Consider the following 13,249-nt stretch of genomic DNA (forward strand, 5'->3'; position numbering starts at 1 on the left):
AAAATCCCCTCATTTGACTTCTCTGGAACTTACATAGAGTTAACAAGTGTACCTAGGCTCATCACCCACCCATTCCACTTCAGAGACGCCACATTACAAATCTGGTGTTTCTGAACAGCAGGTTGGTGAAACAACTTTCTTAATAAACTATGGCTTAGTTAGTTAGTTAATAAGATATGGATCCCATGGTCCTAGTCTGAGAAATGTTGCAATAGTGTGTGAAGAGAGAGATCGTGTTGGAGTCACACACATTTTGCTACCATCATGGATGCCAACAACTGAAAGCATTAAAAGGGGTATCTTTTTGGAGGATGGGTAGGGCGATGGGAGATGGCAAAGAGAAAACCTGCTACAAATTTTGCCAAAGTGTCCCTGGGGTTGTACCGTCTCCTAACTGAGTACACATGGCCTGTAAGTAAAGCATGTGCCAAATAAAATCCCCTCATTTGACTTCTCTGGAATTTATATAGAGTTAACAAGTGTACCCAGGGCCATCACCCACCCATTCTAATTCAGAAACTCCCCATTACAAAGCTAGTGTTTCTGAACAGCCGGCTGGTGAAACAACTTTCTTAATAAACAATAACCCCAAGTTAATTACTTTAAAATAAGAGTTAACAGTGTAACAAAGCTTTAAAGGCAAAAGGGACAGAAAAGTCCAACGATCACTTATAAAAAGGAAAGTTTGTGTCTCTGGAAAAAAATGTAGAGATTTAGTTAAGGTTTTATCTTGAACTTTCTAGCTGACTTTTTATAGTCCAAAAAAGGAAAGTTTTCAACCCCATTATACACAGATGGGTGGAGTGAAGTAGGGGAGATTTAGGATTATTTCAAAGACACAAATTTCACTCGTATTTAAGATAAAAATCTCAAAATCTATAGAAACTGAATCCAGAGACTAGAATCTTGTCCCTTGCAAATAGCAAGCAGCCGTGGAGTTTCCAAAATATAAAACCAGCACTTGGTCACTTTTATCTCACAGACTGGCAGATACTTTAAACACATAAAATTATGTTTAAATATACAGATTATAAATAATTACAACCTCAAACAAAACCCAGCTTTTATACCACAAAGCCAACTTTTGAGAACTGATGTGTTACATCCATAAAATATAAAAATACTCAGAAACTATACAAGTTCAGAGAGCAAACATTAACTTTCCATTCATTAGAAAACTTGTCACTAGCTTTATACATTGACCTGAGCCCAACTTTCAGGCATTACAAACACAGACAAAAAGAGAGGCATTCTCAAATAGTAAATCCTAATTTGCTTTGTCTTTTGTTGCTGAACCCAATGAGCCATATTTGGAATTAACCCCATATACTCACAGGGGAAATGAGGGGAAATCCTTCCATTTTGCAAGCTTGCAACATTCAGCCAACTTCTTAGTGAATTTTCTAATTTCAATTTTCAAACATCCAGAATAACTGACTTTAAAAGTTGCATTAAAAAAAAAAACAAAAAAACACAACACAACAAAAGTGAGATCTTTGGACTCCTTGAAGTCCCCTTGTTGTAATGGATCTCAGGATAGGAGAAGGGCCCTAATTAGCTTTCATACTTTTCTGTAATAGGTTCTGAGGTGAGAACCTTCCCTAGACTTATCTGAAGTTCCTGATTTTATCAAATGTCTGTAGAAGGGAGATAGTCCCTGGGCTGTATCAGCTCAGTGTGACATCACATGAGCCTCAAACCCAGTTTGCATAAATCTCATTTCAAGGAGTTGTAGTGCTGAAACAGGAAGTCTGTCACCAGCCAGATCTGCCATAGGCAGGTGCTTACTACATAACCAACAGCGCAGGCCCCACCAGTAAACAAGCATACTGGTGCAGTGTTTTTTATTGACAGTGAGAGAATAGAATGCTTCATACAAGTAGAGTTGAAGCACAGAGATGTCACAGCTCTCTGGTTTAATGCAGTGACACAGACCTGAGTTAGTGATGCCGCCTATGATGGTAATACAGTTACAAGAACCTGCATTAATTGTAGCCCTGTGTTGGAGTGATGCAGCAACATATCTCAGTGTCCATGATATCCCTTTCTGGGAGCAATGCATGCTCAAAGATGTAGTCTTAAGTTCATTCAAAAGGCTGAAGAGAACCCCATGGACACGGCTTAATAATTGCTTCTAATATGGAGTTAAATGATTCATTGAAAGTGTTTAAGACCCTTCATATGTTTCCTTGAGGTCTCTGAACTTATTGGACTGTGGAAAGGGAAAGCAACAGTGGGGAGTGGAAAAGTGTCCCTTTTTGGGTACGTCTACATTGCAAAAAAAGACTTGTGGCAGCAAGTTTCAGAGCCCAGGTCAACTCACTCATGCTACAAGGCTAAAAATAGCAGTGTAGATGTTCAGACTGAGGCTGGAGCCCGGGCTCTGAAACTCAGCGAGGGGGGTGTACCTGTCCCTTTGTGTAAAGAATCTGAAGATTCAGATCCTAACATTTTCCTGAGCAAACTCTGCACCAGCCCTTCTTCCCATACATCATTCCTCCCTCTCTCTGTCCTGCTGTTTTACTTATATGTGGCTGCACTGGAAATGTGTGTCCTATCATTGTGCCTGGTGCTGACAGGAAAACGAGGAGGCATGGAGCAGGGTGTGGGGGTTGAGGCCTTGCAGCCTGTGTAGAGCTGACATTCTCTCTAGCTCTGCAAAATGCCTCCTCATCTTGCAATTAGTTGTTCTTATTTTAGAAAAATGAATTGTGGTCGTTTGGATTGTTCCCCTTCATTCTATGCCCTGTGCCACAGGTTCTGCTTTTGACAGGAGCATGCTCACCGCTCACCTGGGACTATGTGTGGGGGAATTTCAGCTAAAGTGCAAACTTCCTCCCTCTTACACTGGTAAAACCAAAGGCCGGTCACAAGTTCCTCTCCTTCCCAGCCCTGAAGAACCCAACAAACAAACCATATTAGCAATGGGCTGTGGCTGGGACATGATGGGAGGTTAACTCTTGATGTCCTAGATTGACTTTCTTCCATACTGACTGGTACCTAAGCATCACATTCCTATTTTGCTGGCACCAAAAAATCTTGTAGTTTACCTTGAGGAAAACAAGCTGTGAAACGGTTCACATAAAAGACTACCTTCATCTCTGATAGGTAGCAAGCTTAGTGGGTAAAGGGAATGCAGCAGCTGGGTAGACCTTGATGTTAGTAAGAAAAAAAGGAAAACTACAGAAATATAGATTAGATGTAACTACTCTAAAAGAGATACAAAATTAGCTAAAATCAAATGTAGAGTCCTGATTAATGGTTCATTGTCAAGTAGGATCCTACAGAGATCCATTCTGGGTCCAGTCCTATTTATATTTTCATTCGTGACTTGTAGCTTGTAGAGGGGAGTTCACTAATCAAATTTATTGATGATGCATATCTGTGAAGGGATCAAAAGTACTTGAAAGACTAGGATTAAAATAAAGCACATTGTTGATCATAAAATGTAAAAATGATCAGAAATCAATAAAATAAGATTAATTAAAAACAAATGTGAAGTCAGTGAAATACACAAATCTTGAATATGGATAACTGGTTGGACTGTGGTTATAATAGATGATAAACTGAACAAAAGTAGTCACGGCTATCTGGACATCATGTATAGGGAAGACATGCTAACTGACTGTTAGTACAGTGAAACACATCTTAAGCACCCACTGGAAGGTAAAATAAGTTAAAAGTGGTGCTTAATTCAGGTGGCCTTCTACTAATGACAAAATTCAACTGTAGTCAGTATATTAGAAGATACTTTGGGGTCGTCATTTAAGACAGGAAATTACCTAATAAGGATGGATGTGTTCCACAAGCTTCACTGTACTCAAAGGAATGCTAGAAAGAGGATAGGTGTCAATTATTGTACTTTGTCAATTAGAACAGAATAAGAAGTCATAAAACTTGAGCTACGGAAGGAAATACGCTGTAACTCTAAGAACAGTCCAGCAATGGAACAAGGTGCCAGGGAAGTGGTAGAATCACCCTCAGTTGAAATGTTCAAGGCTAAGACAAAACACTAATTTAGAGTACTAGATTTTGGTTAGGGAAAATAACAATCCTGTTGTGATTCAGCCTAGATGACTATCTAATCTGTGTTTTTATACCAAGCCTATCACTGTGGTATCTTAGTGTTCAAAGTCACTTGTGAGGTCCTTTCCAACCCAAATGAGTCTATAAGTAGTTTAATAAATTCAGATACACTTTGAATTAAGAGTGTATCCATCATTGCTCATTCCTAAAAGGATGCCTATTAAGGGATGTAAGTTTGGACCAGCCTCTCCGGATCCCTGAACGTTTTATGAGATTAGACTGTATATATGTTGAACTACATATGTACAGGTGGGTTTCCAGATTATAATATAATAGCACACTATTGTATAGATATAGTTTTAATCAGGCCATGAATTTTAAAATGCAAGAGGCTTATCCCACTGCCCTCTCCCCCCCACCCCCTTCACTCTGTCAGACACATCCATGGAAAAGACCCACGTGTTTATAAATAAGTTCTCAGAATTATTTTGATTTTTCTCTTTCTCACTATCTGTTCCCATCAGAGACAAACTCAGGTGGGTTTTTTTCTCTCTCCAACCAAAGTGGAGGGTCCCAGGGTCTCCGTTAATATAATTTAGTTTTTATACAGTGCATGGCATTTTACAGATAAAACATAATCTCTGCCTTGAAAAGCTTCCAAACTCAAATTGTACAAGACAGAAAAAATAAGAAGCAAGATGAGCAGGTAAATGAAGACCAAGGTTTACACGAATTAAGGTAATCAGAGGTTCCTTGGTTTTGCATTGACATTGTTCTAGGTTTGTTTGTTTGTAATTTTAAATATTTGTATCTATTTGAAAATAGCATTTGCATTAATTTGGTTTAGGGGTAAAGGGCAGCATTAGAAAGTCAGAAGAAGTCAATTTGAGGATGGATTTTAAGAAGGAAAAGGAAGCTGCCTGGCATACAAGAACAGTGATGTCATTCAAGGCAGCAGGGAAGGGTGAGAAAAAGCAGACAGGCATTTATTGGAGAAGAATACAGAGGTTGCCTGAAATAAGTGGAAATGGCACATGGTATGAGTAGGTGAGTGGCAGGAGCTGAGAGCTGAGATGTGGGAATGAACAGAACTATTTAGAGTCTTGAAGATGAGAACAGATAGTTTGAACTTGATGTCAAATGAGAGAGGTAGAGCCAGTAAAAGTACTCAAAATTGGGGGTGATGGAATCAGAGCAATGGAAGAGGAAGATGAGCTTAGAAATGGTATTTTGAATAATCTGGAGGATGTAAGGCCAAAGTGTATTTCCGCACAAAGTGCACACAACTCTAAGACAGGGTACATGGTGTTTGGTGCTCCTCACACACAGAGTGTACTCCATCTATTGGAAAGGCTACTGAAGTTGCCTTGAAGCAGGCTAAAGCAGCCTTTGCTTTGTTGAGAGTTTGGGAATAACTCCTAAACTGGAAGCTAAACCTCTGGAAAAGCTTAACAAGAGGTTTAACATAATCAAATTACAGAAGACCCCTTCTCTAAACAACATTTCTCCCTGCCAATGTATATGGCTGAGGCACATTTTAAGCAGCCCCACCCCCAATTCTACCCATTTATTCTTCAAACCACCTCTAACCACAAGCTACCAGAACAGAAGGGTTTTAACTTACAGCCACATCACACGGAGGTCCCTTTACCTCAAACCTTGCCTGGTGCTCACAAGGTAATTTTTCTTCCTACCAAAACCACATACAGGTCGCTGCCTCCTTTTATCTTGGTGACTCTTGTCACAAAAGAGCTCTTATGCAGTCTATGCTGCTGAGCTTTGTTGTGATGATGAGACATGGCCTCTCTGCACACTAGGATCCCACAGGTCTTGTATACCCTCCCCACAGCTATGTTGTCCATAGGATTTGCACTCTCTTCAGGGTTGAGGTGGCTTGTTGGCCCTGTATACTATCCTCAGAGACCCGATGCCATGAGGACTTTACCCTACACTCCCAAGAGCCAAGGTTCCCATCAGGTCTTTTACATTTTCCCTGAATCTGAGGTGCCGTGGGTCTCTCTCTTAAACCCTTTGTTACACGTGCTGCCACTGAGGCCCAATATGTAACACCAACATACAAATCCTTCTTTATTTCCATGGTGGAAACAAGAGCAGGGCAAGAGCTGATGTGAGTCTCCTGGCTAAAGAGGAATTTATTACCCCTTCTTTACAGATATGGAGCTTGAACCTAGGTAGCCTAACAGACTGAACACAGACACCACTGACAGACATACTCTATTGTATCTATGTGAGGTCCTATCCCTCACTGAAGTTCCCCTCCAAGTCCTAGAGCACTAGAAAAGGTGTGCTGGTATAGCAAAAAAAAAAAAAAAGAGTGTGTTTGCTGGTATAGCTTATACCAGTTCTCTGAACAAAATAAACTATACCGACATAGAATTTTATGCCAGTATAACTGCATTTACACTAGGGTTTTTGCCAATAATGAAATATCACCAAAAATCACACTTGTAACTGACATTATTATACTGGCAAGAGTCTGTAAATTTAGACCAGGTCTACTCTATCTCTGAACCAAGATCTCCTGTCCACACAAACTTGCTGCCATTCTAGCACGTGAAGATAGATTTCACCTTTTAGCCCAGGAGAGGGAAGTTCACAGCCCATCCCAATCTGCCACCCACAGAAAGATTGATATCCATTGGCGGTGTGATGTGGCTATATAGTATTACTGAGGCAAGATTCAAAAAAATAGGGTCCAGATTGTCAAAAAAGGTCAGCACCCAACAGCTCCCACTTAAGCACCTAAATATGTATTTAGGTTTTCAAAAGTGCTCAGCACCCTGCAGCCCCCATTGCGAACTATCTACTCCTAGACCCACAAGGAAAGAATTCATAGTTCTTCTTTGCGTGATTGCTCATATCAATTCCAATTAGGTGTGCGCGCACTGCGTGTACAGTCATTGGAAAGTTTTTCCCTTAGCAGCTCCCATCGGTTCGGCTGTGGAGCTCCCTGGAGTGGCGCTGAATATATGACCCTGCCAACCTGGCCCCTCCTCAGTTCGGTCTTACCGCCAGTGATGATCATTGGAACTGCAGTTGCTTGTGTAGCAAGTGCTTCCCTTAGCGTGCATAGGGTTTAAGCCCTGCGGAACCTGTGCCAAGAGGCGACCCCCAGGACTCGTGCCTGAAGTGTCTGGGGAAGACGCATCAGACAGAGAAGTGCAGGATCTGCGAAGCATTCCACTCCAGGACTAAGAAAGAGCGAGTCTTCCGTCTGAAACAGCTCTTGATGGAGTCTGCTCTTCGCCCCCAGTCTGCCGTGGACCATCAGGACCCGGCACCAAGCGTGTCCGTGCAGAGTGCCCTGGCCTCTGTATGTGACATGGCGCCAAGGAAGGACTCTGGCCTAAGAGACCCTCGGCACTGGCACTCCCCAGCACCGCAGGCTGCGGAGAGAACCCGGCGCTGCTCCCACTCCCCACTGCCGCGCAAGCAGCACAGAAAGACTGATAGGGGTCGTTCCCCTGTGCTGAAGACAGGCAGCAGCAGTGTGTCCTTTGCAGGAGTACTCGGCGCCAAGAGCACAGGAGTCGGTGCCGTCAACTTCAGTCCCGTTAAGGGGACCGTTGAGTCCAGCACTCAGCAACACTCCTGAAAGGCGATGGCAGAGTTGGAGCTGCCCTCTACCCTGGACACTTTTGAAGCTGCCAGGGATCTGATTGCCATGATGGCACCTCAGCCCCCGGCAATCAGAGTCAAGCCTCTGGTGCCACAACAACTGGCACTGCCTAGCGGCAAGCTGGCTATGATGAGGAAGTCGCCCTCCCCAACTCGGCACCGCTCCCTGTGGCACTGCTCCTGATCTCTCTTGTCATGGCACCGTTTGCTGGCACCAGGTTCCAGGTGGGGTTCTCCAACACCATCGGGGTGGCAATCACCCTCCCCGACATCGAGGGTGGAGTGGCATCGGTCTCCCGCACCGCCTCCTCGACACCAGTCCCTGACACCAGATCCTCAACATTGGTCCCCAGCACTGGATCCTCAGCGCCAGTGCCCGGCACCGGACCCTTGGCATTGATCCCCCACACCGGACCCTCAGCACCTGTCCCCTTCACCATACTCATCGGCGCTGCCGTGGTCCTCATGGTCAAGGTCGGCTTCATCGGACTCAGAATTCTTCTACTTGCAACATAGCCGGCTCAGGTCGGAAAGGCACCAATATGATGCAGGTGTGGTGCCTTGGCACCCCCAGTGGTAGCCACCTGCACAGTGGCCCTTTTGGACCCCCTGGGCTTACCACCAGGCCCAGGGGTTCTTTTCCAGGACTCCCGGTTGGTGGCCTCCGAAAGTTGAGCACCCCCACTGCCCAGAGACTGACGTACGCCTCGGGGTTTCAAGACGATGCCAGCACAAGGCCCACCGTCCATCCAGGCCACTGCCACTGTGACACTGGTCGGTGCCGAGGTCCTCGGAACTGGTTAGGAGGACACAAGAGAGCTGGAGGGGCAGGAAGACCCTGCATCACCTCTGGCCTCGTCATCCTTGTCCCCGGACGAGGCGGTGGCAGGGGCTTTGGCCTTGGGACCACCCCTAATCGACCACAGAGCCCTCCAAGATCTGCTACGCAGGACTGCCTGCAACATGGGGTTGCAGGTGGAGGTGGTGGTTGAACCTGAGGACGCCATGGAGGACATCTTGGCACCAGAGGGACCATCCAGGATAGCTCTGCCACTGATAAAAACGATCCAGAGCAACATTAAGACTCTGTGGCAGACCCCTACATCTATCGTGCCTACCGCTAAATGCGTTAAACGGAAGTACTTTGTACCCTCTAAAGGGTATGAATACCTCTTCTTGCACCCACAGCCCTGCTCCTTAGTGGTGGCCATGATTAAGAAGAAGGAGAGATGGGGCAGCAGGGACAGACTCCCAAATCAAAGGAGTCAAAACAGTACTTTTTGGTAGAAAGGTCTACTCTACTGGAGGCCTACAGCTGAGGATAGCTAACCAGCAAGCTAGCCTCAGTAGATATAATTTCAACTCTTGAGCCTCCATGTTGAAGTTTAAGGAGCTGATTCCACCGGACTCCAGAGCCAAATTTGCGGCTATAGTCAACGAAGGAAAGACAGTGGCATGGACCTCTTTACAGGCCTTACTGGATGCTGCAGATTCAGCTGCCCGCACCCTTTCCTCTGGGATAGCCATGAGAAGGGGCTCATGGTTACAGGCATCCGGGTTGCCCCTGAAAGTGGAGCAAACCCTGCAGGACCTGCCATTTGACAGGGCAGGCCTGTTCTCGGAGCAAATGGACTCCAGGCTGCACAGCCAAAAAGACTCCCGGGTGACCATGAAATCGTTGAGCATGCACACCCCGGCAACCCAACGTAAACATTTTAAGGCACAACAACAACAACGCCCCTATCCTCCTTGGCCAAGGGAGGACTTCTATAGGAGGAGGGGTAGGAATGGCAGGCGCAAACTTTCCCATCCCCCACCCGGGCAGGACCGGATCCCGACCAAGCCATCATCAGGCTCAAAGCAGGCCTTTTAAAGGTGCCCCCAAGGACAGCAGACCTGCCATGACACCGGATCCTTCCCCTTGTTTCTTGAATCGTCTATCCCACTTCTACTGTGCTTGGTCCCAAATAACATTGGACAGCTGGGTTCTTCGCATGGCAGAAGTGGGATATTCTCTCCAATTCTGCCCGTCCACTCCCTCCCACCCCCCTCTCCGTCCCTCTTCAGGGACCTTCTCACGAGCAACTCCTTATCCAGGAGGTGCAGACAGTCCTTGCCATTGGAGCGGTGGATGAGGTTCCTCAGGAGCTCAGGGACAGGGATTCTATTCCTGTTATTTCCTAATCCCCAAGGCAAAGGGGGGGTCTCAGACCCATTCTAGACCTGAGAATACTCAACAAGTTCAGGGAAAAGTTGAAGTACCGCATGGTCTCCCTGAGTGCTCTTATCCCTTCTCTGGATCCGGGAGACTAGTATGTTGCCCTCAATGTGAAAGACACATACTTTCACATAGCTATATGGCCTGCACACAGACAATTCCTCGGGTTTGTTGTCGACCACAACCATTATCAGTTCACGGTCCTCCCCTTTGGCCTGTCAACAGCCCCCCGGGTGTTCACCAAGTGCATGTCGGTCGTCGCAGCCTTCCCCCAAAGGAGGCAGGTGCAGGTATACCCCTACCTCGACGACTGGCTGCTCAAGGGACACTCCAGGGAACAGATGGAGTCTCAAATCCAATTGGTCAGTTCCACTTTCGAGAGACTGGGTCTTCTCCTCAATATGAACAAGTCGACTTTGTTACTGACCCAAAGAATAGAGTTCATTGGGGCAGTATTGGACTTGATACAGGCAAGAGCATTTTTTCCAGAGGCCCAATTCCAAGCGATGACAGACATTATTCAAGGCCTCAGGCAGTACCCGACCACTACAGCAAGGGGATGCATGAGTCACCTCGACCACATGGCAGCCTGCACCTACGTGGTCCGGCATGCCAGACTGAGGCTCAGACCCCTCCAAGTGTGGCTTGCTTTGGTCTACTGCCCGGCGTGCGACAGCCTGGACTCAGTGGTCACTGTGCCAGAGCAAGTATCCGATGATGGCTCAAACCTCAGACAGCGTTCGAGGGAGTCCCCTTCAACAGCCCCCAGCCCTCCTTGTCCCTGGTAATGGACACATCAGCTCTGGGATGGGGCACACATTTGGGAGATCTCCAAATGCAGGGCCTATGGTCACAGGACGCGCTCTCACTTCATATCAATATCTTGGAGTTGAAGGGCGGTGCAACTAGCATGCCAAACCTTTAAGGCCTGGCTACAAGGACAGTTCCTGGCAGTTATGATGGACAACACCACTGCCATGTTTTATATCAACAAGCAGGGTGGAGCCTATTCTTCTCCCCTATGTTGGGAAGCCCTCCAGCTCTGGGAGTTCTGCATAGCCCACTCCATTCACCTGGAGGCATCCTATCTCGCAGGAGCTCAGAACGAACTAGCGGACCACCTCAGAAGATCCTTCCACAATCACAAGTGGTCCATCCGCCTGGATGTCATACACTCCACTTCCAGAGGTGTGGGTTTCCCCAGGTCGACCTGTTCACCACCCAGCGCAACAGAAAGTGCCCGCAATTCTGTTCCTTCAGAAACACACCCCAGGCTCGCTTGCGGACGCATTCCTGCTCTCCTGGGCAGGACATCTGTTGTACGCCTTTCTGCAGATCTCTCTCGTAAACAAGATCCTACTCAAGACCCGCAGAGACAGGGCATGGATGATTCTGGTGGCACTGGTGTGGCCTCGCCAACATTGGCACACCACACTCCTGGAGCTGTCACATTGCCACTACTTCCAGACCTGATCACACTGGACCGTGGTCGCCTTCATCACCCCAACCTCCCGTCCTTCCATCTCGTGGCCTGGAAGCTTCATGGCTAAATCCCATGGAGCTCCTGTGCTCAGAACTGGTAGAGAGGTCCTATTTGGCAGCAGAAAACCCTTCACTAGGGCCACATACCTAGCAAAGTGGAAAAGATTTACATTATGGTGTGCTCAGCATCACACACCTCCACTCTAGGCACCCATAACACTACTGCACCTGAAACAGCAGGGTCTTGCAGCGTCGTCCATCAGGGTGCACCTTGCAGCCATTTTGACCTTCCACCTGGGAGCAGCCAGGCATTCCTTCTTCGCCACTCCCTTGGTTGCCCATTTCCTCAAGAGCCTGGAACAGTTATATGCACAAATTAGACAACCAGTCCCTGCGTGGGATCGTAACCTGGTCCTCTCCAGATTGACAGGGCCCCCTTTCGAAACGCTGGCGACTTGCTCCCTTTTCTACCCATCATAGAAGGTTGTCTTTCTGGTCGCCATTACCTCAGCAAGGAGGGTGTCAGAGTTACAGGCCTTCACTTCCAAACCCCCCCCCCCCTCCACACACACACACATGGTTTTTCATAAGGACAAGGTACAACTCAGACCTCACCCTGCCTTCTTTCCAAAGGTGGTGTCACATTTTTACACCAACCAGGACATTTTTCTGCCTGTCTTCTTCCCTAAGCCTCACATTAATATCCGAGAACAGAGGCTGGATGTTTGGCAGGTGCTAGCCTTTTACATCAAGCACACAAAGCCATTCCGAAAGTTGAACCAGCTGTTCGTGGCAGTGGCAGACTGGCTGAAAGGGCTCCTGGTCTCATCTCAGAGAATCTCATCATGGATCACGTCCTGCATCTGGACTTGCTACGAGCTAGCCAAGGTTTCAGCCCCGGCTCTTAAGGCACACTCCACAAGGGTGCAGGCTTAATCGGTGGCGTTCCTGGTCCAGGTCCCGATACAAGAGATCTGCAGGGCGGCAACGTGGTCCTAGGTACATACGTTCACCTCTCATTATGCCATCATCCATCATGCTAGAGATGATGCAGCATTCAGCAGAGCGCTGCTCCAGGCAGTGATTCCATAACTCCGACCCCACCTCCAGGGTAGGGCTTGGGAGTCACCTAATTGGAATCGGTATGAGCAATCACTCAAAGAAAAAAAATGGTTGCTCACCTTCTCATAACTGTTGTTCTTTGAGATGTGTTGCTCATATCCATTCCAATACCCACCCTCCTACCCCTCTGTCGGAGTAGCTGGCAAGAAGGAACTGAGGAAGGGCTGGGTTGGCCGGGTCATATATTCAGCGCCATAAAGGCGCCACTCCAGGGGGCTCCACAGCTGACCTGATGGGAGCTGCTAAGGGAAAAACTTTCTGACGACTGTGCATGCGGTGTGCTCACGCCTAATTGGAATGGATATGAGCAACACATCTCAAAGAACAACAGTTATGAGAAGGTGAGTAACCGTTTTTTTCACTACCAAGGTACAAATGAAAAGGGTTATTAGTCTGCATGATTCAGAGTAGCTCACTAGAGTCAGGAAGAAGTACACAAATGCACACATGCTCTTTGGTAAACACCAAGGAGGGAGAGGGATTGTTTAGGACAGTGCTACTCCAACTTTTTCATGCTGCAGACCATTCCTTACAAAAAGTTCTTCTCATGGCCCCTTCAAGCCCCAAAACTCCTTGGTTCTCAAAGTTTCTTTTTGCAAATCACTAAAAATGGTTCCATGGACTGGTGAGGGTCTAGGAGCCACAGTTTGAGAATCAGTGGTTTACAATGATCAAAAATGTTTCTACAGAACTGTATTGGAAAGATACAAATTGCTTCAATATTCTATTTTATGGACAAAGAAGAGAAGATCTCACTTTGGG

At 46.7% G+C, this 13,249-nt stretch overlaps 1 protein-coding gene across 1 annotated transcript in view; it reads right to left on the reverse strand.

Annotated features, from left to right (window-relative positions):
- Positions 1–1,696, reverse strand: part of SPI1 (Spi-1 proto-oncogene) — a 30,240-nt gene extending 28,544 nt beyond the window's left edge. The window contains exon 1 of the mRNA XM_005302317.4: positions 1,335–1,696. Coding sequence (XP_005302374.1) covers positions 1,335–1,379 — 45 coding nt within the window. The 5' untranslated portion in view covers positions 1,380–1,696. The remainder of the gene's footprint in view (positions 1–1,334) is intronic.
- Between the last annotated feature and the right edge of the window lie 11,553 nt (positions 1,697–13,249).

Source organism: Chrysemys picta, chromosome 4 (genome assembly GCF_011386835.1).
Source record: "Chrysemys picta bellii isolate R12L10 chromosome 4, ASM1138683v2, whole genome shotgun sequence".
Taxonomy (NCBI): domain Eukaryota; kingdom Metazoa; phylum Chordata; order Testudines; family Emydidae; genus Chrysemys; species Chrysemys picta.